We start from the raw sequence: 27,952 nt of genomic DNA, 5'->3' as shown, positions 1-27,952 counted from the left end.
TTGGCACATATATCTATCACAATATTTAAAGGACACGGTCTAACAACACTTGTATAAGGAATCAACAAGTCCAGTATACTCAACTTTAATTAAGGTCAAGTTCTACAAGCCAGGTGTTGCCAACTTTTATCTCGTTAACCTCAATGATAAAATACAATGCAATATTATTGTAGCTAATTGTTTATTGATCTAATCTTAACTTCATAAAGTAATTAAGAAAAATAAATACAATGATTTACTTGACTTTAAAACTTGCAAAATTATATTAAGCTACTTTTTTTGCACATTATTAAGACAGTCCTTGCCATAATCTTTTAGCTCTACATTAGTCAATCTTACTTTTAATTTTTACACCCAACATGACGTATTTGACATAATATAAATCCGACGCCATATAAAGCTGAAAATCTTGTGCTGTGTTGTATCATTAGTAAAAAATGAACTTTAATATAAAATAGTATAAGATCTTAATTAGGTCGTATAACGTTAAATCAAACCGACAAAAGTATAAAATTACCGAGTTTTAAAGAATTAACGTAGCGTCTTTTTGAAAGAGGGGATTCGTTTCGAATGATTACATGATAATTTCTACCATGCCTGATAATTTTATATGTTTTTTTTATAATATTGATATTGCTATAAACACATAGGACACAAAACAAACTATAAAAACCTTGCACCTGTGTTGAAAACTCCATGTTACTATTTAATATTCATCAGCCTTGAACTATACAAGAAAGTTTAAATAAGATTTATTCCGGTTTAAAATTATATGTTGCAATCCAGTCGACGGCAAACATCGTTAGCTTAATTTAACTATACAAAAACTGTGACAGTCAAAATGTAATAGGTACAAGCCAAATTTGAAAGTAGATGAAAATAAATACACAAAAATATCAACAAACAATCAGTTCGTACTTACAATCAACATTTCATTGATTATTTATATATATTTAATGTATATTCCGCGCAGATTCTAGTCCCACGTTTTATTTACTAAGAAAGCCCTTAAGATGGAACAATTGGAGACTCACTGGATGTCATGAATACCATCTTGTAAAGTAGGTAATTGGCCATCGAGTTACCGTGAATGAAACGTACAGTCCATTGTGGTCCATACCTTATAACAGTCGTATGGAACTATATCTGGATAATGTTAGCGACAAAATAGTTTATCTTACGCCATCTCTCAGTGCATAGTTATTTATGATTCCTTAAGTTGAAATTCGTATTTATTTTAAATGCTTAGGTAAGTATAAAATTTAAGGTTTTTGGATTATATCACTCGGAAAATCGTTATTTTATTTTATTGATGATTTTTTTTATTTTTACGCGTATCTTAAAAAAAACTATTTTGTGGATTTATAATGGGAGAAAATTATAATATAAAAACCGCGATTAAATCCGTAAAATAGTTTTATTTAAATTATTTTATTAATTTTCATACATTCGTATATATTTTTAATGAGTTATTTTGTCTACATTTGATTGCCCAAGCTCGAAACAATTTTGCTACTTAAGCTCAACAGAAAAATGGGCGATCTCAATTGAATGATTTCGAATGCGTGCTATTATAAGAACATAGAGGATGTTACAACTCGGTATTATGTACAGGTATTTTGTTCCTCAAATTATTATTTAGATTATTCAATACATATTTTAAATTTTTAAACGAACTCAGCTTGCTCAGCTCTAATACTAAATGAGGTTCCAAAATGTTAAATTTGGATCATTTAATTTAAAACTGTTTTAAATGTTTTCTAAATAATTTAGTAACACCTTGCGGCAGAAATTAAATGTACTTTCTGGTAGTATCATTTACTTCAGTCAATCAATTTGGCCATAATATTTTCGACTAACTTCGGTTCAGTCAATTTCGCTGCAAATAGAAATAAAAAAAAGAGTTAACATTCTGTCACATCACGATCACATATATGTGAATGCACGTGCGAATGGCATCAATCATAATAATTGCAGCCTTTGTCACTATATTTTGAACAATTTTCATTTACGTTTGCCCGACAAATTATGCCGGCTAGCATGCCGTGACGGCGTCGCATCTATCCATAATTTACTGAAACGATCAGTCATCGTTTAACCAGTTATTTTCGCGATTATTGATAATTAGAGGACAGGAAAGGCCGTACCGCGCCACGCCGTTCAAGATTTATGAAATCCTTATAAATTAATTTTGCTTGTTTACTCTTTTAGTATCTTCGCTTTTACATGTGTTATTTGTACTCTTAGAACCGAAATATAAGTACCTATTGTTCACTACATACCAGGGATGTTATGGATATGAAATTTCGGATATGGATACGGATTTGGATATAGGAATAAAATTATATCGGTTTCGGATACGGTTAAGGATAATAATTATTTCGGATTATCCGGTAGTTTCGGATAGTTTCGGTTACGGATATTTGATTAAAGTAAAATAAAAAAAAAATATATTATATATATTATGTAATACAGTAGGGTGACGAATACTAACTATTGTTCATCGTCATCGTCGATTATTAATTATCGATGAACTAATTGGGGGACATGGGTGTTCGGAAACACCTCTGTGTTTTAGAAGTAGTGACACCTCCTCTCCGTGAAAAGTTTTTATCACACTGTTTATATTTTGCAAAAATTACTTTTAACATGACCAAAAAAAAAAAAAAAAAATTACTCAATAAAAAAAAATACTATTTATGAATGAGTTTATGTTATGATTAAAAATAACAAACTATACAAATTTCACGTAGCGTGTGAGCGGTGAAACAAAAAATGTGTCGGAACGTATTATCCGTAACTTATCCGAAACTTTTATAACGGATACGGTTACGGTTACGGATATATTTTTATTTCGGATATCCGATAGTTTCGGTTACGGTTACGGAGCTCCATAACATCCCTACTACATACATGCATATATTTCTTTATTTAATTAAACATTTTTATACATTCATGTGTAAAGGGAGACTTAATACCGAAGGCATTCTCTATCAGTCAACCTTTAGGTAATATAAAGATTAAACAATACTGGAAGGTATAATACATAATAATATGATAAAATATTAGAAAGAAAAAAGAAGAAAACATCGGTGGGAACTGCATTCAATTCTATGTAGTAGTTTTTGCGTAATACCTGTACAAACAAATAATAATTGTAAAAACAGTTGTTTTATCTTACATTCGTTTTTCTTCAATATCTATTATAATGTGCATACATTGCGTTTTGAAATTTTATTTTGTGTTAAGATTAAGTATTATAATATTTGTTATATTTTGCAGAGCAGTTCAAATTTTAATGTAGAGTGCGGTGTGACACTCATCAATTCCACCATTAATGCTTACAAAAAATAATGTACTTATACCAACCTGTTTTTAAATCACGTTAATCCAGAGTCAAACTATATAGGTATAGTTATATGCAATAACTACTGTGAACAGCTCAATGACAATAATTAATCATACCTATCCTTATTACTGCACCTAATATAAACATAATGAGAAAATATGTTTGAAAACATCTGGTAGCACCTAATATAAACATAATGAGAAAATATGTTTGAAAACATCTGGCAAATACTAAATATCCATCATTACACAGGTTTGTTTAGATATTTAAACAATAACTGATTCTTCGAAGTGCAAATATTGACATACTGAGTATACGTCATAGGGAAACATCATGAGGAAGTTAAGACGACTTTCATGCTAACATTCATATCGACGTTTGATAATTTGAAGAACTATTCGTGTTAAAAAAAAGTGATTAAATACCAGATTAAGTCCCATCATTAGACTCTGAAAACAATGCGTTAATGTGTTTATACAATATTAATTTACTTCTAGTTACTAATAAGTAATAGATTGGTAATTACAAATTCATTAATATTTTTAATAAGAATAAATAACTTTGGAGAGAGAATAATGTTAATGACACTAATATAATTAAAGAAGTTATTATAGAACTATTGGAAAGCGAAACATAACGGCACGATTAGTATATTTAGTATTCGTAGTGTCACGTCAAGTGTGAATTAGAATGTGCTCGATTTGATTTTAGTGTTATTTGTGCGACTATTTGTGCAAATCTGAATATTATTTTCGAATACTGGCCACTGGATATTTTGTTCATTGTAAGTGTCGCTGAGTTAAAAAAAAAAAGAAATTCAAATTCAAATTTCGAATCGAATATCTGCACATATAAGCAAATTTTTTTAATAGATTCGATTTTTTATAGAGAAAAAAAAATGGCGATCTGATGTTATAGTCTCTTTTTGTTTTATATCTGCTATTATTACTCGACATTGGCAAAGTCACCGATAAGTAAACGGTGGTGGCCATAATACAAAAGAAGAAGAAGAAGATTATCTATAGTGACCGTAGACAGGTAATTCACGTCATCTGAAAATATAAATTTTAGATTAAATGATACATCATAAAAAATACCAGTTTAGCCGCAAACTATTCCACAGTAATAGTGTCAAAGATAAGAAATCCCGAAATATTTGGTAATTATTTATACCCATATTATTTAGGAAAACGAAAGAGAATATCCCAGAAGATTGGCTAGAGCAAAATCTACGATTATAAACACGAATGTCTCTGCCCCTAGGTATCTTTTTGGTATTACTAATCACAGGAGTAGTATTAATCTGACTCCTGACCTACTGTTGCGCACGAGCCTTCTCTACTAAGAGAGTTTAAGTCAGCCTGCCAGCTGGTTCAATGTGATATCTAGCACTCTAGCAAAATCAGATCCAAGGTGCAGACACCCCTACTGTCAGTGATTATCTGGCCTTTTGTTATATTATTTTATCGTTTATGACTATAGGAATAAAGTAAGTATTTATCATAAGATGCTATGAATACTTAATTTTTTCATGAGAGCTAAAGAGAAAAATTTCAACTTTAATTTTTCAACCAATACTATTAAGGCCAATTTTGATAGTTTCGAATTTTCAAATATACTAAAATTGTTTTTTTTTTATTTAAATCAATCGTAAATCATTCCATATTCGCAAATTTATGGAACGAATGTGCAAGGCCGTTTGCTTGAGGGGAGACCTTAAAATTAGACTCTTTTATAAATACTTCAATTTTAATATACAATACCAACTTATTTTCATAAAAGCTAGATAGCACGCCATTAGATATAATGAATCACCCTAACTGCTTCAATTATGTAGTTGAATAAAACAACAGTAGGACACGAGACCGATAAAATTAAATAAACACTATAAATTTAATACTTATTAGTACATTTATCGACACACAATTTAGATAGATTACACTGTGGTACGAGAATTCCTTTGTTGATAAAAGGTAAAATAGGGCAAGTATTCACATTCACGATGACAAGCCATATAACAGGATAAGACAAGATAGTTGAAGGAACCAACTTTATAATATAATACCAACCATATATTATATACTGTCTCATTACGATTTCTATGTACGTGAATGTTAGACATTGACATCATTTATTTCAGTTTTTATTACGGTAATTTATATTATAATTTTCTTTCGACGTTTCGAAGACTTTGCAGCCTTCATGGTCACAGGGAACTCTCGCATAGAGGGGCACGGACCTCGACTACTACTCATGGTTTGATCTATAACCGAGTAAGTCATATTTTTTATATTGATTTGAATGACGAGACGAGCTTGCCGCTCGCCTGATGGTAGGCGATACGACTGCCCGTATAATTGGTGTTTCCACCAAATTTGTAGTACTAATTGTTCCGGAAACAATTATCTACGCATTTTCCATGTATGCCAGAAGTTATCACGGATAACTTACCGCTTTTTAAAAAATCACGGATTAAACACTATTGTGTTTTAATTACCAAGTGGGAAGATATTGTTTGTTTGCATTTATAAATCAAGGCTTATTAACAAAGTTTACATAATACCTGAAGTACTATGATAGCCAATGTATACATAGGCTGTTACTCTGAGAAAATCTTGATTATTTTTTATGGCAATAGCGGTACAGAACGCCAATTTTAAGTTTAGAAAATCATGTATTGAAATCCAAGACAACGTTTTTTAAACATTATCGTTTGTTTGCCCGCTCTTTTTAAACATGGCCGCGTTTTAATATGGCGGGAATTAGCACACAAACGTCGTTTATAATCATACGAAGATATTTTGATTGTGTTACGTGTTTCTTTCAATAAAAGAACGATTAATGATATCGCATAATTTTAATGAAAATATTTTACAGATAATGATTTAATTAATGTATGTTAAAAATATTTCTCTAATTTATGTTTATTTATCTGTCATAATAGCGGTTTTTTCCATAATAATAAAAACGCAAAAATTTGCATGTTGGCATGACATGCTTACATAAAAATTCTGTAACTGGTTTATTGTTAAAACATTAATATATATAAATCAGGAAAAAGCAATTAATTACCAAATAAGAAAAAAAATACATCAAAGCTAACCTAACGGTCGCTTGGCGCCGGGTCTTCATATTAAACATCGGATTTTGTTACAGATGCCATTAATCGAGCGACCGCGAGCCAATGAACATTACACCGACTAGAATGGAGTTTACCAATAGCCTACAAAACATAGTAATATAAGTTGTGCTAATCTTGTTGGAACAAAACAAAAGCCGTTTATCAATTAGAATTGTACGCCATTATCCTTATCAACTCGTAATTGATATCAAACAAACATATCGGTAAGTCAAACAATAAATACAATTATTGTGTCCCTCGGAAGCACACATCATGTGAAATCAGACGTTGCAACAGTGATAGACAGTCGTGCTTAAACGCTTTCGTACAATGGTATAAAATTAAAAAAATACCGGTACTTCCAAATGTCCAAAATGGGTGATCAAAAGCAAAAAGCGGATGTCATTGAAGAGAAGCCGCTGAATAAAGAGAAACCGCCAATTAAAGATGTGCCGCAATACAACAAAAAGAGTTTTGGAGAGAAACTACACTACATGCGAAACAACATAACAGTGGAACCGTTGCTAGCTGGCCTGATCATCCCGAGTGTCATATCAAGATTTGCGATGTCCAATTTGAATCTAGATAAAGCTTGCAGAGTGAATTTGCAAATTGAAGCCGATATCTGTGATTCCTTAATAAAAAAATCTAACAACAACTTTTCTGAATACGAGAAACAAGTGCAGGAGCTAATATCGTCGATCGACATTTGGAAGGGAGTGATTCAAACAGCGTTACCTTGTATAATAATAATGTTCCTCGGTGCATGGAGTGACAGAACTGGAAAGAGAAAACTGTGTATATTGTTACCTATTTATGGAGAGATTCTAACATCTATAAACAACCTGATTAATGTGTACTTTTTCTATGAGATACCAGTGGAGATTACTGTGTTTCTAGAGACGTTCTTTCCAGCCGTCACAGGAGGCTGGGTTACAATGTTTCTAGGTGTTTTCAGTTATATATCAGATATCACATCAGAAGAATCTAGAACATTCAGAGTCGGTGTTGTTAATTTCTGTTTCACTGCTGGTCTTCCTGTGGGAATTGGCTTGGGTGGAATATTGGTGCTGAAGATGGGATATTATGGAATATTTTCGTTGACCTTTGGCATGTTCCTCCTCGTTTTACTATATGGAAGCCTCGGTTTAAAGGAACCAGATGATTGGCGTCAGGCCAAAGGATTGCCAGCGGTATGTACCATATTTACTATTACATTTTCTCAAAGTAATCGACAATATAAAACGCATGAACGTTGAATTACTTCTACGTCACTGTCATTGTACCGCATAATAGCGCTAATTACTTCACCATTGTCTTTTTTATGAGGAGCGTGTAATTAATTTTTTTGCAATTACAAACAAGAGTTATAAATAAAACTTTACTGCTGCATAACAATTCGTTTATATAATATTTAGTTTATTCGTATATTTTCAAAACAATATTTGTTTAAGTCAAATTGAAAACACCTGAAATATTTTAATTAAATTTAAATGAATAATTCATATCGAATAGATTTATAATAATTAGTTTATAAGCGTTCAGAAGTCATAAATTTCGTTTTATCTGAGATATGATAACATTTTATGTATCGATAGATATACGTTAAATAGGTGAAGATACGGACATAAATATATCTAGCAGCTTTTGTTCGAAAAATAATGAAATTCCATGACAATTGTACTAACGATATGATAGTATCACGACTGGATTAATAATATTATAATATATACGATAATCATTGCAATACATGTTTCATAAGATTTTACAATTATTTATTTTTATACGGGGGCGGCAATTTGACTCCACTGCACCTGTGGAGTGGGGTCCAAGAGAACGTCGACTGACGAGAGATGATTACCTCGCGGCAGTCGACACAGTTATGGCGGCCTTGGAACCGGATATAAACAGGCTGATTCTGGAACAAGACACACTTATGTACGTGGGCAACCATAACGGGTTTTAACATCTTGTGTACAGTGGTTGCTATCCGGGCGAATATAAAACATATCCGGAGCGGATCATCAATGAAAAATAAGACAAAAATGGAGAAAATGTATTTCTTTTGAGAGCTTTCATTGCCTGCGCTACGTAAATAGTTAAAGATACGCAACTATCATGTATGGGATTATTCCTCTTAAAGAGTTCTAAAAATTTATTTTTAAGCAAAGTTCCTTGCCGCTTCTATCTTATTGTCTGAACGCGATATACTCCAAAACTACCCAACGGATTTCGATAAAATTTGGTATGGACGTAGTTTAAGTCCCTGGGAAGAACATGGCTACTTTCTATTCCAAGAAAATATGTAGCGGGACTTTTATCCCGGAAAACTTTATCACAGAGACGAAGCCGCGACACAAGTCAATATATAAACATACAGAACAATGAATATATACTTAGTTGTGGTCGATAGAAAAACATACATAAGCCATAACACGGTTCCACACTGTTGTATCATTGTCAAAAAAGTTCAAACTACAGTTTTTTGTTGACGTATAGAAGCGAAACTGGTTTGATATTTCAACACCGCGTGATATGGTTCTGGTACATATTAGAAAAAAAGACAACATAAATTGCTTTCACTTCTAACTCAAGTTTAATCGTAAATAGTTCGCATGAGCAGAAAACATACCCCTTAAAAACAAACAAACCAACAAAACCCCTTAAAAATGTATGTGATAAAGTACTCTTAAACGTATTTCTAACTATCAGATGTGGATAATACTTATAAAATGTTAGGAAGAAGGCTGCTTTCGTGGCGTAGTTGGGCGATATATGGTGACAGACTCGCTACCTATCACATCTTGGGACGGAATACATACCGATGGCCCCTATTCGTCGCCTCTTACGAGAAGTAGGGAATATCGTGGTGGAATTTTCCAAACGCCCCCAATCCACCGGACGGACACCAGTTGCATGAGCATGTGTGTGTTATAAAGAAGATTAACACATATTACAGACTAAAAACTAAATTAGTTTCGCTGAGAAAATTCCACATAATACAGAAAATATATCTAAAATGTGTGAACTAAGGTAAAATTAACTTTCCTTAGTTTTTGGTCTACAATCTACATAAATAAGTACTAGCAGCGGATAAAACGAAGTAATCAATTAGTAAAAACAATGGCCGTAAGAAAAAAGGAAATTATTCAATGCCACATTAACCATTATATTAACTAATTAATTATATGACGTGTTTAGTGACAACGATAGAACTAAATTGTTTATTTCCAATATAATAACCTCAAGAATAACATAAACAGCAGAATTTTATATTTATAATCAGACACAGCTTAGTAACCTCACTGCACCTGATAGTAAGTGGAGTGAGGTCCAATAGAATGTTGACTGACGAGAGATGGTTACCCCTCGGCAGTCGACACAATTATGTCGGTCTGTTGGAACCGAATATACACGGACTGATCCCGGAACGCGACACACTTACGTGGGCCAATATCGCGGGTTTTCACACCTTGTGTACGGTGGTCGCTATCCGGGTGGGTATAAAATATATTCTACCACCAGCAAATAACAGGATACACTATAAATGGAAACATAAACTAAATCATAGTACATAAAACATTGTTAATATAATTACAACATTAACGCTAACTAGTTACTTGCTAATAGATGTTCAAATCTACAGGAAATCCCTCAAGATGTTTATGTATTCCTACACGTGTTTATTTGAGATCCGTGCGTCACGATTTTTTGTCCATTCTTCTGGTTTCTTTGCTTCGCAAATAGATCTCAAGCCACAATTCTAATACCTATACATTTATTTTATTAATTTGTTGAGAATATTTTGGGTTAAAAATAAAAACGCAAACAATTATAAATGAAGTCATGACATAACTTAAAATAATGTTTTTAGTTAGTGCAAATAGAAACAATTTAGTCAGAAAGGGTTTTTTCCAAAAATCCTAACACATAAATTATATAAATCTCAAGCGATATTTAATATTTACGATATAGTGACACTTTCATGTAATACCATTAATATGTCAGCTACATAAGCATTAGTATTAAGTTTTTTCAAGTAATGATTGATTTTCCATTTCTATAGCACAGCTATACTCTAAGTGTGTTCCGCGGAACCCTAGGGTTCCGTGATACCTCTGTCGGGGTTCCGCAAGAATTTAGAAAAAAAAATCAAAAAACCTCTCTCAATAATAATTAGTAACTGTTACATTGTACTTTTATTATGCTGATTAATAAAAAATACACTTATAAAAACAATTGTTTTATTGTAGGGTTCCATCAAGTATTTTGCTTCCCAAAAGGGTTCCGTCATTTAAAAAGTTTGAGAACCACTGCTATAGCAAACCTAACACGTCTGGTAACTTTTTAGGGTTCCGTTGGCAAGACTGCTAGTAGAACCATATTGACTATGCTGCCGATTCTTTCTGCCTTTTCTTTACCAGTTACTCTGATGCGTACTAAGTTGAGGGCGTAAATATTTACTGATACTTACGTGTTATTATGGTGGATGTCTTAACATATAATAATAAAGTAAAAATAGATTTAATACGGAGCCCCTGGTGCGTTAGGTTGGCACGCGTTGACCATTTTTTATCAACAAAATTAAAGCCATCAACCTTAATTGATATTTAAATGAGAGCAAGAAAAAAGGGTTATATTTAAATATCACGTGGCGTGTCCTCACGTTTTAGCTACTTCTAAAGTAATGAATGATGGTGATGATCGAATGATCGCAAATGCGGCCATAATTTTTTTCTCGCAAGAAAAAACGAGTTATCTCTACCATCATCGGGGTGTGAGTGGAGCAGTATGTTAGTTTTACCGGTCTTACGACCCAGCATCGACGCTCATTGGAAACGAGACGTAAGTTTATGACCGTACAGGCCTCTCGATGCGAATATACCGAAACAATTGTAAAACATTATATTCAACTAATGGTTAATTTCAAATAGACAGGACTTAGCGATCGTTAACTTAACCCGTGTGCACATCACCTCGCAAACACAACTAGGGTCAGATAATTTGTATAAATGCGTTTAGTTTAAACAAGCATACAAACATCCAAACATTGTCACAACCTTTAGCATTTATAATATTCGTAAGTCTTGTGAAATCAAACGACGACAGTTATTTTGGGACATATTACGTATCAGTACATAAAATGATAGATGAAAGATGAGATTATAATATTATATCAGAATATAATATTATAATAATACTAGCCCTGTATTATATACTTTCCCACTGCTAGGCACGGTCCTCTACTACTGAGAGGGATTAGTGTTTAGACATTAGTCCACCACGCTGGCCTAGTGCAGATTAGTATACTTCACACTCTTGAAATCCCTATAGAAAACTTCGAAGTATACAGGGTTCCTCCCTATGTTTCCCCTCACTGGTAAAGCAAGCGATAATTCGCACATATTAACACCCATAATTTTAGAAAAGTCAGAGGTGTGTGGCCTTGGAATATAAAGATAATTTAAGGAAAATATTAAAACTATAATATCGAGTCGGTCCTGTAAATTTTGCAAAATATCCCTGGTCGACACATTCATGCAAAATATTCATAACTGACGGCTGGATAATTATCGGGTGCACACAAATAGGAATAAACTATAATCAAGTCTAAATCGTAAAGAGGTGGGCAAGAAAAAATGAATGCCTCAAGATGCGTAGGAGATTGTCTCTATACATACACAGAATAAATAGATCGCGTTTGAAAACTCACGCAAAGGATTAGCCGATCTCGAAATCATGACCAAGTTGTTTGTAAATATTAGCTTTTTATTGTGTACTCAAAAGATAATAGCATAAGTGTCAGATTAACAATATTAGTGTAGATTATACTTTCACGCTACTTGCGGCAAAAAAGTAAGAAGTGTATTGAGGAATATAGAAGTTAAGATATTATGTTTTGAATCAGGCGTACGTTAACATCGTGTATTTGCAATAGTCATGCATAATTATGAATGCGAAAGGGACTCTGTGGTATCTGTTACGCTTTCACGTCTGAACCACTACTGATATATGGTATGTAGATAGTTTGAGACCCTGTAAAGTATAGCATTTTATTTAAAGAATGTTAGATTTTTGTGAACTACAGCGCTTAAGGACTAAGAATTTACACGTTGTAGGACATATGTGAGAGGCCGCCTGCGTAGGTACTCAGTCACACAGTATACAACGTAATGTCTATTCTATCTACCGATAAGCAGTACTATTCATGCACTGTGGTATTCTGATTAAGCTATTGTAAAACTAATATCTTACGTCTCATATTTGCATTACACGTGCACGCCAATGTGGTCCATTGCACCTGATGGTAAGTGAAGTGGGGTCCAATCAAATGTCCACTGACAAGAAATAATTAGCACTCGGTAGTCGACACAATTATGCCTGCCTGTTGGAACCGGATATATACAGGGTGGTCATGGAACGCGACACACTTACAGGGGCCAATATGGCGCGTTTACCACCTTGTGTACGGTGGTCACCATCCAAGCGGATATAAAATATATCCTACCACAAGCAAAATGAGCTTAGGTGAGCACAGTGCATGGCCATGCAGTAGTTTATAATCCAAAGTCCTGTATTGGATTGCTACTGATTATGGACGGTCGTATCGCTTACTATTAAATGAGTAGCACGCTCGTCCTGATATTAAGTTGCAACGAAAAGGAAACAAAAACCACGTTGTTTTTAAGAACATTCATATTGTAATATATAAAGTATGACATCTGTGAGCGTATTTTCACTCGACCACGTTAAATCTTCAACAAAAAAAAAATATTCTAAGCATTTGTGAAATTCAAAGGTCATGTCACTGTCGTATCAATTTGATTAATAATACATAATATATATATGATACATTTTTTTTACCTTTTTATACATGTATAAAACGTGTTTATGTGTGTTTTTACGCGCCGGTAGAGTCAAACACCTTTTGAAATGTTGTTGACACTAGTATTAAAAAGATAATATTTAGCTTTTGCTTATAAATACGGCTGCGTATAATGAAAGTTATAATATGCACTTTTCTAGACGAAAAATAATATTGTGTAATTATTTTTTTTTATCTATGCGTGTGCGAAATGTCGTTGAAATTTAATTAATTTATGCGTTAACTTATAACAAATATACGAGCTTCCACAATTATTATATTAGTAAGATCTTAGGGCATAATATTATACCTACCTGACACCCTGAATATACGAGTAGTTGATATTTGTAACAATTACTTTTAAATAGTTTACATTAACTAAAATCTAGTATCAGACTAAAAAACCTGCCCAATAGATATCACATTAAGAACTCTATCACTTATTAGAGTCATAATTAGAATTCAATTTTCAGATTCAACGAGACCAAACTACCAAGGTGTCATTCTTTAACGTGTCGCACGTGACCGAGACAGTCTTGGTGGCGTACAGAAAACGACCCAATAACAAAAGGATGAAAGTTATATTAACATTATTCTGCGTATTTATTTTATACGGACCCACCTCGTGTAAGTTTCTTTCTTTGTAATTTCAAACGGTGTTTTGTTTGACATTTTCTTTGATCTAGAAAAATTCAACACTTCTCCATTCAAACATTAAACTGTTAGTGGAGGCTTTTTGCTCATGAGCATCCATTTCTCTGCATTACAAGAGATTAACTCGGCCCAAATAATCTACAGTATCAGTAAAAACAATGTGCTGGGGTTCTCAAAGAAAATAATTAGAGACTATAAGATGGAGAATTGTTTGGGTTTCCGCATATGAACCACACCAGGAAGTTGTCACCTAATTTTGTTTTTCTGACACAGTGATACTAACCCATTCAAGACCAATTATTGGATAAAATAAATGTCTATAGCATCTATCACTTTGCCTGTAGACATATCTACACACCGATGCTACCACTTATTTTCTTATATTTGAAATTTTAATATTTTTATACATTCATAATATTCTTATAGTGAATTTATGTATAGTGTTTTCGATTATTTTGTATTGCCATTGCTTTATTTACCGCTCAACAGTCATAGATAATATTAGACCCATAAAAATTTACCGTAACTTTTCCTACTTTCAACCTTGAGATTGGCAAAATCATCGTCTGCCAACGATGGAGCCACAATCTAAAAATTGAATTGAATTGAAAATAAATATAAAAATGAGTATAAAGCTTGTCTACGGCTTGGCTATAATATGTAATGTGGATATTTTAACATTGCAGCGGAGCACACGGTGTTTTATCTGTTCCTGAGGAACCGACTCAACTGGGACATGGTGAAGTTCAGCGTGTACTTTAGTTACTCCATCATTCTACATTTATTCGGTTGGTATCATTCTTCTCTCTAACGTCTCATTCCGGTGGCGTTAATAATTTTAGGGGTCGAGCCTTTTAGTTAAAAATCCTAATATAAGTACATATGGTCGAGTTTTGAGTAAAAAATTTTACTCTTCTATTATCTATTTGGATTAATCAGAAAATTTACCCTGAACGGTACTTGTAAAGGCGCCTCAAAATTGGCCGCGTAGTGTCGTGCGACTGCAGCGCCTCCTAAACGTTGCAGACGCACTGATTTGTATAGCCATATACATTCACACCGTAGTTACCTTTTGTAGAGTAACACATTGCAACGAGGTAACACAAGGTAAATATCTGTAACGTTTGTGGCTTCTTGTTTCTATTTGTCAAATGTTATTCATCGCGTCCTTGCCGCCAATAATAGAAATAATAAAAAAAAAGTAAAAGATATGCAACATTACTCAACATACACCAAACCGGTAACATATATCAACAGTAAATAGTTTGGTATCAGATGTTGCTCAGTAACACTTGGAAATGTTGCTCCACAAATAGTAACTGCAGTGTGGATGCATCTTAATTATTGCCACAACACAAACGCTAAATTAAAAGACCTGAGAGCGCCTTCAATTTGCAATTTACTACAGCGCGGTCGCAGAGCTGTGGTCGCATGTATTATATGGCTTTACCTTGCAGCGCTGCAGCCGCGAGGCTAATTTTAAGGCATCCTAAGAGTTAACCTATAAAAGGGCTAACCAAATTAAAGGGTTGTGGAGAAAATGGGTTAACCTTTTAACTCAGTTAATGAATGTTGAGCATAAATACAATTCGTGAAGATAATATTTCAGTTATTCATTATTTCATACACACACAAGGCACACAGCTCTGAGTTTTATAAAAATTATGACTATATTCTATGTTCATTATCGCTTGATTTAACGGCGAAGGAAACATCGTTAGACAACCAGCATACCTGAGAAGTTCTCTATAGGGATTTCAAGCGTGTGAAGTCTACCAATCGGCACTAGGCTAGCGTGCTGGACTAAGGCCTAATCCTCCTCAGTAGTAGAGAAGGCTCGAGCCCAACAGTGGAACAGTAGGTATATAATACTGGGCTGATATTATCATTATTAATAATTCATAGTGAATTCAGCCAAAAGATTGAAAATATGTAAAAACATTTAAATCGATATCTTAAATGTTTTTTTTAAATAATTAAATACAAATACAAAAACATTTATTCGCACAACACCATGACACAATCAATTTATAAACAAAACAAAGAGAAGAAAAAAAAAATAACAAAATAAAAATAAAAAAAACACACACACTAACAAATAGGCCAATAAATAAATCCTATAATAATCCGCTCTAATGAAAGATGTCGCACGTTTAATAAAACAACGAAATAACTCAAAATTTCAGTTTTGTGGGAAATCGCGTTTAAAGTTTTGCATCTTCGGACACACCACTTCAATATTCAATGAAAAAAAAACCAAGATGATTAGGTCTAATCTAAAGATAGTCTCGAGAAGTGTAATTTATAAGCTGTTATACCACAGTGTAAGATATTCTCTATTATAATTGTAAGTAATTAAAAATATATTTTTTTTAAAACGTTCGTAATTATTTCACTTTTTGATCAAACACTTACACGAATAATTAAAGTGTATACGATATATATCTAACTGTTGCCGTTTTATATTTATAAATTCTTGGCCATACATTTAATATTAGGTTTTCTTTCAGTTTTAGACAAACAATTTAATATGAACAGTAAAAAAAAATAGAAATGTTTTAGTTTTGATAAAAAAAAACCTAAAACATATAAAAAGTACTTTTATTTATATACTTTATTATCTTTAAAGTAAAAACAATGTAACAAGAAATAAAAGACTGTCTTTAAGCTTATAAAATTAAACATCTTTAAATTATAATTAATACTGATATTTAAGCGTTCTCTTAATTATTATTATCAATATGTATGGTTTAATTATTATCAACATTGCACTTTCAAATTAAATAAAAAAAGTAGTGTAACTTGTGTCATGAAGACTAAAAATAAAGGAAAATAAAAATTATATTATAGTATTATAAAAACTAGCATAAAAAGAAGGAATCAGTGCCTTTGATATAAGATCTCTCAAATCTTTTTTTTTGTTTGCACTTAATTCTTGTCTTTTTGTATATACTCCTTGTAGTGATATTTCTTCTATAGGTTTAACTTTTTTTCTTTTATTTCTTGTATCTACTTCTTTGTAATGCTCCTCTTTATATGATGTTTTATACAAAAATGTAGTCACATTTTCTTTCGTAATCTTTAAAATTTTTATTTCATTCCAATTCACTTTTTGTCCATCGCTATTAGTAGTAAAATTATATCCCCATTCTTCTTGTAATGATTTTAAATCATAGAATGATTCGAAATTCAGTTCGTGCACCTTGAGAGGAGGTTTAGACTTTTTAGCGTTCTTAATTAAAGTGACATATTGGTCTGGGGTGTAGATTGGACCAGATTTTAAGTTTTTTTTTATTTCTTTTTCTATTAAGCTATGTACACTATCGGCCTCGTTTTGCGTATGGCCTCTCACAAGAAATTTATGAGTAATGCTTTTAAAATTTAGATTTTTTACTGCATATAGATATAAAGAAGTTATATATTTATTTTTGTTTTGCCCGCAGCAGTTGTCTGAATAAAAAATTACCTCCTTCTCGTCATCCCCTTCTTCGCTTAAACATTTAAGGTATTTCCATATACATGATCCAATTTCAATAGCACCGCGTTTTGCGTCACATTCGGACCAAAAATAGCAATCTACATTTTCATAGGCCACTTTAGATGTCTTTGGTGTTAATTCGGATATGGTTAAATTGTAGCAATTCAGTTTGGACTTATAATAAAATGAAGAAGTATTCCCTCTAGGACACTGCAACACCGCCTCTAAATCATATACAGCTACTCTAATATTTTTGTTCACTTTTATGCGATCATTTAGTAATTCAATTCTACTACATTCTTTTTCCTCTATGTGAGTTTGATATTTAAGTTCAAGTTTTTTTCTTTGGTCAATATTGGAATTAGAGTAAGAATTGCAAAGGTCACATTGATCCTTCTTTGGTTGATAAAATTCAAGATTAAATTCTGTTGTAAAAATGTTATAATACGTGTTATATGTTCCTGCGTTTTCATTATTCTGAAGTGTTGTTTTAAAATCATTAAATAAATCTTTAATAGTTTTGCCGCCCTCTATATATTGCTTAGAAGAAGAGGCTCGTATGTAATGTGATTCCATTTTGGGAATTGAATTAATATGCTTTATTATTGCTTCTCGTAAGATAGGGTCAATTTTTTTGTGGTTTTGGTGTTTTCCTCTCAATTCCTCAAATGCATAACCTTTTTCATTTATTTTAGTTTGTACGGTGAATATCATACGGTCAGAGATATCTAGAGTTGCTTTAAAAAAAGTTTTACATACTCTAATTTTGCTATTATTAACCATAAAATAAAATGCTTTGTTACTGTGCCTAGGTCGCTCAGCATTAGTATATTTATATTTAGGCTCAACATCCACCATACACGATCCTATATAAGCCCTTTGCTTTGCCAAGTCTGCCAAATCCCAAAACTTTTGGAAAATTTCGTATCTACTGTCAATATTAATATTTGCTGTGCACTTTAACCTACATTTTTCGTTGCAAGGTTCTTTAAGACATCGAGCTGGGACACTTCTTTTAGTTTTCGATACAGACACATACGATTTACCTTTATTACGCATGCGTTTAATTTTATTCTGCTTCCATTTATAGGTTTTTTGGGTACGTTTGCGACCTTTTGTTTGGGAAAAACATTTATTACTCTCTAAATTTGACGAACTACTAGAAGAACAGGACGAGCGGTTAAAAAAATAGTTTCTTTTCTTTATAGGGTCAATGTTTACAAAAGTAGGGTCTGTGTCGCTGAGGTCGATCTCACTTTCATCAGTATACAACGGTGATACTTCATAATTTTTAGGTCTGACCATTTTCCTGGTAAGGTGAATTCTTGATTCCTGAAAATTTAATGATATTTTTATAAAATAATAATGATATCTATTATATTATATAATATAATAACGTACATTGCTTATTACATTCTCGAAATATTGTTCCTGTGGGGGGGTGTTTTCAATAATTTCATCATCATCTGTTTCATCAATAGTTATGTTCATAGTAAACGGCTGAGTATTTGCTTCTTGTGTCGATTGTGAGCTATCCGAGGTCGAACTAGATGAAGAACTAGATGAGGATGTGCTGGATGCACTTGATGAATGTTGAAGGGAATACCCTTCATTTTTTTTTGGTGTCGCCTCCGTAGTAGAAAGTTGAGTAGTATTGTCTTGTTCATCTTCACTCAATGTCATATCACTTTCGTAATAGGGTACTAAAGACACATTGGGCTGTTTGTTGGAAAACTGGATTTTCTGTAATTATTATTAAACGTATGTATTCATAATATTTGGGAGCTTGTTATGAAAATTAAGGAACTAATTAAAGGTATATAGGTTTAGTTTTCATTAAGATTCATTTGTTTTTTTTTTTGATAAAATATGTCAATATAAGTATTGTATTATTATCGTATAATAAGATAGTCATTGCATCCATCTCTCAATAATAACAATACAAAAGACGTGTTAAATAATAAGATAACTTAGGATAAGCGTGCTTTCTACTTACTTCTGCAGTCTCAATATTATTAGTGTTTTCAATGCACTTAACCGATTCTTCCATTATTTGTTTACCCATATAATCAACAACAGGATTTTTATTTTCATTTTGTAACTAAAATCATAATAATAACAATATTATCAGATGCTGAAATAGTAAATTACAATAAAATAATTTAAAAAGCATAAAACACTAATGTTAACAAACATTTAAGTATAACAATAATATTATTTGTATTTACAAACACATTTACCTCATCGTCATAATCCTCATCACCAATATTTAGTTCCCCTGTTACGGATTCATTTAATGGTGAAGTGTTTTTTACAGCTATGAGACCTAATATTTTCCTTGCCCTTGATGACATTTTAGAGTAAAAGATAGGATGCTTTTAAGCGGGTCTAAATGTAATATCCGCCGTGATTGTGGGCATAAGAATACCTAAATTAAAATAAATTCCGTTATTTTAACAAATTAATGCTTAATTTTTTATTAATAATTCAACTGAAAAGTAAAATAACACTATATATAAAAAAAAGTTTATTTTAAATTATGTAATAAACAGAAACAAATACAAATACTCATAAGTTAGTGGTAAATTATAATACAATAACGAAACAATACTTAATCCCATCAAGTTTTGTTTAAATTGTTAATATAAAACTGCACTAAGTCTAAATGTTAAGTAAATTGACACCAATTATTTTACTTAAAAGAGAATTAAGTAGTAAAGTTAATTTTAAAATTTTATTTCATTTTGTAATAAAGTGAAATAAGTCTAAATGAATGCATTTTTTTATTAATATTACAGAAATAAAATACTAACCTGTTAGTCAGACACTGAATTATTGCGAATTACTTCGCTTTAAAAAAAAACACGTTAGATCTTGTCTTCAGCGACGTCGGCGCAATACTGGAAACGACCGCTTTACCGGGACCGACGTGTTCACGCGAGTAAATAAAAAAGAGATAGACTATCTTCTATCTCCGTAATTTTCATCGTATTGAAATGTCTGTGAGATTGTACCTATTCTCCTCGCTGAGTTAGACCGCTTTATGATAAAATCTCGAAAAACACAAATTTTGAGTTATTTCGTTGTTTTATTAAACGTGCGATGTATTCTGGAAAAAACTCTGACGCGAGTTTAATTACAAAATTAGGTTAGCAATAAATATTCGGTATCGTTACTACATTTAGTACAATAGTACTTACTTGTTTGCCCCTTTTACCATGATAATTTATATCCGCCTGGATAGCGACCACCATTCACTAGGTGTATACGCCATAGTGGCCCAAGTAAGTGTGTCGCGTTTCGGGATCAGCTTGTGTATATCCGATTCCAACAAGACGGCATAGTTGTATCGACTGCAGAGGGGTAATCATCTCTCATCAGTCGACGTTCTATTGCACCCCACTCCACTTACTATCAGCTGCAGTGGGTCACTTGGCGTACACGTATAAATAAAATAAAATCAGAATTTATTATTATACTATATTTAACTTTCAAAACAGACTGACAGAGCTCAAACTAATAACCTAAAAAACACATTTGGCATACAAGTTTCTTTATCTTAGGTGAGAATTAAAAATGATTTTATGCAATCCTTGAAGCGGAATAATTGCCATTAAATACACGGTTGTGTTGATGTAGTTGACAATTAAATTATCAGAAAAAAGTAGTCAAATGTGATCATTAAGCTGTTTTTTGTGCTCGTCCGGAATAAGCGTGTTTAATTTAATTTATTTTTACCCACAAAATTGTTTATAGCGATTTTATTTATGCTGCTTGGCAACAAGCAAATTGAATAACACCTGCAATAGGTACTTAAGAATTATTTACATGATAATATGCAGCCAATCCAAATAGATTCAAAGTGGTTTCGTAACTAACGTCTGTAAATCATATAAGTGTGTAAACAATGAAACAGTGATTATAAGATATCCGTTGCGTGCAATCAGTGATAGCCTGATTGAGGTTGGCGACAATTGTTTGACAATCAGTCATTGCCACTATACCGACTGTTCCCTTGGCAGCAGACCATAATACGTTTATATTGTAACTTTTCAATACTAATTGCTATAGAACAGTCCCGGATCTTGAAATATTTGGAGGCGGGGCAAAATCTGGATAATGCCGCCCGAAACCACCAATATTTTTAACTTTGTCATCATCATCATCATTTCGCGCCCCGCGGAAAATCATTTATGTGTGTAATGTTCTGGATGTCTCAGTAGTCAAAGTTTAGATTTGCTGCCCTCTGAATTCGCCGCCCGGGGCATGGGCCCCGGCTTGCCCCCCCATAGATCCGGGGCTGCTATAGGAACTTACTATGGCTATAGAAGTATTAGCACTTTATCCATAAGTGTGAAAGAGAAAGCATAATGAGGCGCTATGTTAGGTGAAAACCAACGGGAGCGACAGTGATGGATATATTTCAAATAAAATCTGACTGACAACGCACAGCGTAAAGCGTGATTCTAGTCATAAAACTTGCACAATAGTTCTCTAAGCAGCTCAATTGCAATGTAATAAAAAAGCAAGCATTAAATAATCAATGAATGTTGCTTTATAAGCTCAAACATATTTTGCAAATGAATTAAAAGATGCAATAATGTTAAAACTTGTAAACGTGTTATACTATCAGTGTTCAATTTAATGTAATAAAAATACACCAAAGCAATAGCACTCTGCATTAAATTGTCACGTTATTAGGCACGGGCTTCCACGCTATCGAGAAACCTTTCTTCCACAACGTTGGCCTAATTGGCATTGGTAGACTTCACACCTTACTTTGGAATCCAAGCATAGATTTGTTCACGATATTTTACCTCGCTATTAGAGCGACTGAACTAGTAATTAATACACACGTAACTAGAAAAGTCATAACATGTCTGAAGATATGAGTTCGATTCCACTCTAGGCTCGTCCAGGTTTACAATTTCAATGTACCTACACTTACTACAATAATCTATGAGAATTTTAATGGTATGTGAAATTTTTAGAAATTCGAAAACAGAATGCCTTGTGTAATATAGGCCATTGTCAAGCAGCGCATCAGATTTCAATACTGGACCAGTCTTGTGTTTACATATTAGTATTATTATAATAATCTATAACATTTGAATTCCAGGTGCAATGTTCGCGATAACGATACTGAGCAAGAAAATGCAGATAGACGATTCGCTCCTGTGCCTTATTTCTGTCACCAGCAAGTTTGTTGGCTCGATGTGGACCGCCTTCATCAAGACTGATATCGAAATGTATTTAGGTGAGAGTTTAAAGGTCTATATACAAGAGACATACATTTTTTTCTTTTTAACGGGCACGAAACAGTAACCCCACAGCACCTGATGGTAAGTGAAGAAGGGTACAATATAATGGTGACTGACGAGAGATGATTACCCTTTAACAGTCGACACATTATGCCGGCCTGTTTGAACTAAATATATACAGGCTGATCCCGGAATGCGACACACATACGTGGGCCGCTATGACGGGTTTTAACACTTTGTGTGCGGTGGTCGCTCTCCGGGGGATATAAAATACATTCAGGACAGGACCTACCACAGGCAAAATCTTATGTTATAAATAGAATCTTATATGTATAAAAAAGTGCATGTAACTTAAAAAATTGACTTTTATAGACATAGTTAATAGACGTTGAGCGTAGTACAACCCAGGACTTTATAATCTAAAGTTCTGTATAGCGTAGCTAATATTTATACGTAGAAATGGTGTAGCGAAAAATATTCAACAACTCTCGCCTCGCCTTTCATTATAAAAAAAATACTTAAAAAAACTTGCAAAAGTGCTGCTGGGCTGGAAAAGTTAACTAAAAAATCCAAAGAGTACTCACTGGTTTAAAAACCATGAACTTATTTATGCCCCACATTCATTTAAGATTTTTACTTCGCAGTCATTTTTTTCATGATCTTTAAAGTAAAACTATCAGCAAAAATTTTACTTCTGCCATAAGAATTGCTAAAACAATTCGCTGAAAGCCATAAAAGTTGCCACAAACTACGTCATAGTCAAAAGAAAAGTAACTTTGTTACTATCACTGAAGAAATTATATTCGATCAGTAAAAATAGTACTTATCCATGTTATGTATCCATTTGCAGTGCCCCTCGTTGAGCTCCTGAACGCATGTACTTTCACGTCATTGCGATCGATAGTATCAAAAGTGGTGGAAAGTCAGGAGACCGGTAAGTTTGAAATTTGAGTCAGTGAACAACATTTATATTTTTTTTTAAAGATCCGTCCATATGTCTGTGTAAAATTTGCCCCAGCATTATAGGTACTTTTAAAAGTACTTGTAAAAAGTATTAAATTTATTTCCTTATACATAATACTGTGGTAATAATTTCGAGTTGATATTTAATCAACGAAGTTCGATGATCACTTCTACCAAAAACTACATAGTCCAGCTGTTGCGGACGATAAGAATGCAGCATACAATGCAGCATAATTTAAAAGAATTATTTATAAAGTATATATTGGTAAGACAAGGTTTATTTTTGAAATTGTAATTATGAAAATTAAATAGTTTTTCCGGGATAAAGGTCCCGTTTATTTTCGCGAGATAAAATGGAGACTATATCTTAAGTTAGACCTCTAGCAATACATCGGTTAAAACTGCATTAAATTCCAATCAGTAGTTTTTGCGTGACACGTGTACATTGTAAAAATATATACACGAAAATTCTACTTAAAAAACAAAAAACATTAGCTTTTCTTCAGTATCTATAATGTGCAGGCATCGGCCTATTACAATTTAATTATATGTATATATTATTCTATTTTTAAAGTATGTGTTTATATCTTTATTTTATATACAAAAAAAAAACTATTTTTGAAAAAGGCTGTCTGCACACTATTGGCATAGCTAACGTAATTTTTGTTTCCAGCTAAAGTTAACTCAATGTTTTCCTTAACGGAAACGTTGGCGGCGCTGGTGTTCCACCCGTTCTACTCTTGGTTATACATGAAGACCCTGCACACGCTGTCTGGAGCCGTATTCCTCACCAGTGCAGCACTCACCATACCAGCGTCAGTCATACTTATGTAAGTATTTATTTTTTACGGCCACGGCAAAATGACCCCACTACACCTGATGTTAGAGTCCTGATAGGATTGGCTGACAAGATATGATTATGCTTTACCAGTGGACACAATTATGTAATTCTGTTTGAAACTGGAATTATATACAAGCTGACTCCGGAACTCTTCGAGGGTGCTACCTGAGCAGATACAAATATACTACCACCAGCTAATTATATATTAACTGTTGAGCTGCTGTTTCTTTAAATGACAGAGCCGCTTGATAACCAATTATCGACAGTATCGTATGTGGGATCAATAAGAATGGCCTACATAGAGTCAATGTAAAGTAACAAGTTTGCTATTAAGTTCGTAAAATCCATTCATTAAGATTTGGGAAACCTCAGTGTTGTGCTTAGGGTCAATAAAATTGGTAATATTAAGTTACATCGAAACCTCATGTAGGTAGCAACCTTCATTAGGTTTACCGGTACTGTGGAGTTTCGTACAGTTATAGAAATTATCAAATCTTCAGTAAGCCTCTTTTCAATGATAAATACTCTTTCCTCTACTCACACATCGGTAAAGTGCCAATGATTTCAAACAATAATTGAAAATGTTTCAGTTTTATATTCTTGCTATTTATTTCCAGAATCTTCTTTATTCAACACAGAAAGGAGGTAAAGAGCATACGAAAGAAAGCGTTAGAAGCAGAAGAGAAAAAGGATGCTAAGGAAACAGAAATGAAGAATACAGAACCGCCTATATTATGCACGAGTACCACGTCAGAAGTGATCAAACATGAAGTTACTAGATGTTAATTATTAAAGTTTATTTATAAGTAGATTAGGCCATTCATGTTACGTTCTTTCATTCTTGGATATGGATCAAGTTGTATTGCGATGGAATTCTAAGCAAAATTCTATTAATCTTCTTAACTATTTCTTTTCAATGCTCAATGGTACATGTATGGCCTGTTTAAAATTAAATTGTTATTATATTAATCAGAGATAGGAATAATATTAAATTCGTCTCGAATACCTGTGGACGTCACCCGTGATTTATAAACATGCCAATAATAAATGTTTTAGGCACGTGCAATGGTGTATCATTAATATTAGAAAATAGTGGCGAAGGGTCCATATAACCCGATTCCTACCGGCTTCCCTTTCGTATTTTTTTTTTAAATCTATTTAACATTACGATTTGCAGACCGCAGTAATGCATATTAGTACCTAAATTATGTTGTGTCGGGTTCCGTTTGGGAAAATTTGACCCTTCGCTATCCATAGAGATTTTTGTTTTTTGGTTTGGTTTACTCCTTAAGAAGAAGGCAAAGGCTCTCAGCCATACAGCCTAGTCTGTCTTTTCTTTTATACTTCTTTATAACAATATAAAGGGCGGTTTCATATCTGTAATATTCTTGAATTATAAGACCAAAGACATGTCTGCAACGTTCTCAATTATAAGGCTGAAGCCTATCCATAGAGATACTTCCATAAGTCAACATCTTAAAAAGAGTATTTACCAGTGTATGACTCTCAGTCGAATAAAGATATTTTTTACGCGATGCGGTCTGTTTTTGAAAGTTGGCGAAGACTAGTGACATTTGTAGGACACGAGGCCCGTGAATTTTGAAGTGGCTACAAATAACATTTTGTACAAATTTTTGTTTTAAAGATATATAAATATATCATGTAACTATAAAATTTGTTTTAAAATTGTATTGAGCTATAATAAGAAATCTATATATTATATTAGTTTGCATCCGAAGCAATTTACTTAAAGCAAAAATTTGATACAGGTTTTTTTTAGTACACACTGCCTGAAAAACCGCGATTGCTGTAATGATTTTGTTTCTAATTAAAAAATTGGGCATTTTTTATCTTATCTTACTTCCTAATTGTGAATGTTTGTGAAAAAGTTTGGATGATTATTAGAAGCAAACAAGCTGAATGGATTTATATGAAATTTGGCACAAGGACAAACCAAAACCTCGATTAACATATAGGCTTTTCAGTTTTCATCCAGGTAATTTACTCCCGTGGGAAATACCTAAAAATTTAATCTATTTTTTTTTAAGTAGATGGCGCTGGCGTCGTATAGAATCTACTACGGATCACTACTGTGATTGAGAGATTTTTATATCGGTTATAAGGCTTTTCACGTAGGCAACACTAAGCAATTAAATTCTTTAACCTCCGCATATTAAGATATTGACTCATGGGACAACTCGTTGAGAATTTAATATGTGAGAATTTAAATGTAAATACTTTCGTTACGTTATTATCAAAATCATGTTCTCTTAAATTTTCTTATGTTTTATAATATTTTCTTACAATTTAGATTCAATTAGAATCAGCAATTAAAATTCAATAACTAAACGGATTGTGATACGTATTTTTATCTTTAATGTATATATAGATCACTACAAAAGTATACATGTAGGTATGTGCTGATATTTCAATCGCTAGATAACTTATCCGACGAATAACATTGACAGATTCTCTTTACAAAATATATAAAAAATACAGTTTTGCGACGGATAGGAAACATTTAACGATAAAAATTGATTAAGAACCTGTTACTCATCTTCTGAGTGCTTCTCGTCACATGTATAAGCCGACCAAATTCAACAGTCATACTCTAACCTATGCTTGCAAATAAATTGTAGTTAAATTAGTACTATCTAGCTGTTTAATGCGATAACTGTCAAATAAAATGTACTTGAAAGTTGTGAAACAGGCCCAAACAATCATTAAATAAAAGTTATTGACATAAGTAAATGCCATGAAAAAACAACCATGTAAAAGAACAATAACTGATCCCTTGATAAACATAATTTATTTTATGCGTAACTTTTGTCTAATTGTTGTAGCTCATGTTGTGGTTGCATATAATCAGAGTTGCAATAATTTATTGTTTGTAATGCATGTGTGATATATTTGTAAATTATCATTGTAAACTCAGTTTGCAATCCTAAATAAATAAATAAATAATTTTGGCAAAATAAGCTTTAAACATGCTAATTAATTTTGCATTCTGTGTCGCACATATAAAATACGTTGAATATATACCTTCTAAAAACGCTTTCGAGTTTGTTTAAAAAAAATGTGTATCAAATTCATTAACTTCATCATTAAGTCTAGCACCCTAATTAAATTAATTATAATACTCTGTAAATTCACCACTTTATATATTTGTAAAGATCCTATCAAATATTTGTAATGATCCTATTAAGTATCTGTAAAGATCGTATTAAATATTTGTAATAACTTACAATAACGATTTAAATAAATCTGTTTTTTGTTGGAAAATCATTTATATGAAAATATCGAAATATAAGTTATATCCCCTCATTTATAAACTTTTGGCTTGTGTTAGCCCAAATAGAATATTAACTGGTGGTAGGTCTTTCACATATGAGAGTCCGCCTGGGTAGGTACCATCGCAAT

The 27,952-nt window shown here is 32.6% G+C and overlaps 1 protein-coding gene and 1 long non-coding RNA gene across 2 annotated transcripts; one reads left to right on the top strand and one right to left on the bottom strand.

Moving 5' to 3' along the window:
- Nucleotides 1-1,111: 1,111 nt before the first annotated feature.
- Nucleotides 1,112-27,584, top strand: LOC115450188 (proton-coupled folate transporter). Its single transcript, XM_030178177.2, has 8 exons — nucleotides 1,112-1,249; nucleotides 6,506-7,663; nucleotides 13,809-13,962; nucleotides 14,676-14,777; nucleotides 22,587-22,724; nucleotides 23,579-23,662; nucleotides 24,365-24,521; nucleotides 25,150-27,584. The coding sequence occupies exons 2-8, from the start codon at nucleotides 6,836-6,838 to the stop codon at nucleotides 25,316-25,318; spliced, it is 1,632 nt and encodes a 543-aa protein (XP_030034037.1). The 5' UTR covers nucleotides 1,112-1,249; nucleotides 6,506-6,835; the 3' UTR covers nucleotides 25,319-27,584.
- LOC115450190 lies at nucleotides 19,091-19,811 on the bottom strand. The gene is made up of 3 exons (XR_003939261.1): nucleotides 19,708-19,811; nucleotides 19,464-19,568; nucleotides 19,091-19,210 (listed from the first exon to the last, which is right to left on the bottom strand). It is a non-coding gene; the product is annotated as an uncharacterized LOC115450190 (long non-coding RNA).
- Nucleotides 27,585-27,952: the final 368 nt, after the last annotated feature.

Source organism: Manduca sexta, chromosome 26 (assembly GCF_014839805.1).
Source record: "Manduca sexta isolate Smith_Timp_Sample1 chromosome 26, JHU_Msex_v1.0, whole genome shotgun sequence".
NCBI classification, from domain to species: Eukaryota; Metazoa; Arthropoda; class Insecta; order Lepidoptera; family Sphingidae; genus Manduca; species Manduca sexta.
The sequence above is the reverse complement of the archived record's forward strand: the minus strand, read 5'-3'. Positions and strand labels throughout refer to the sequence as shown.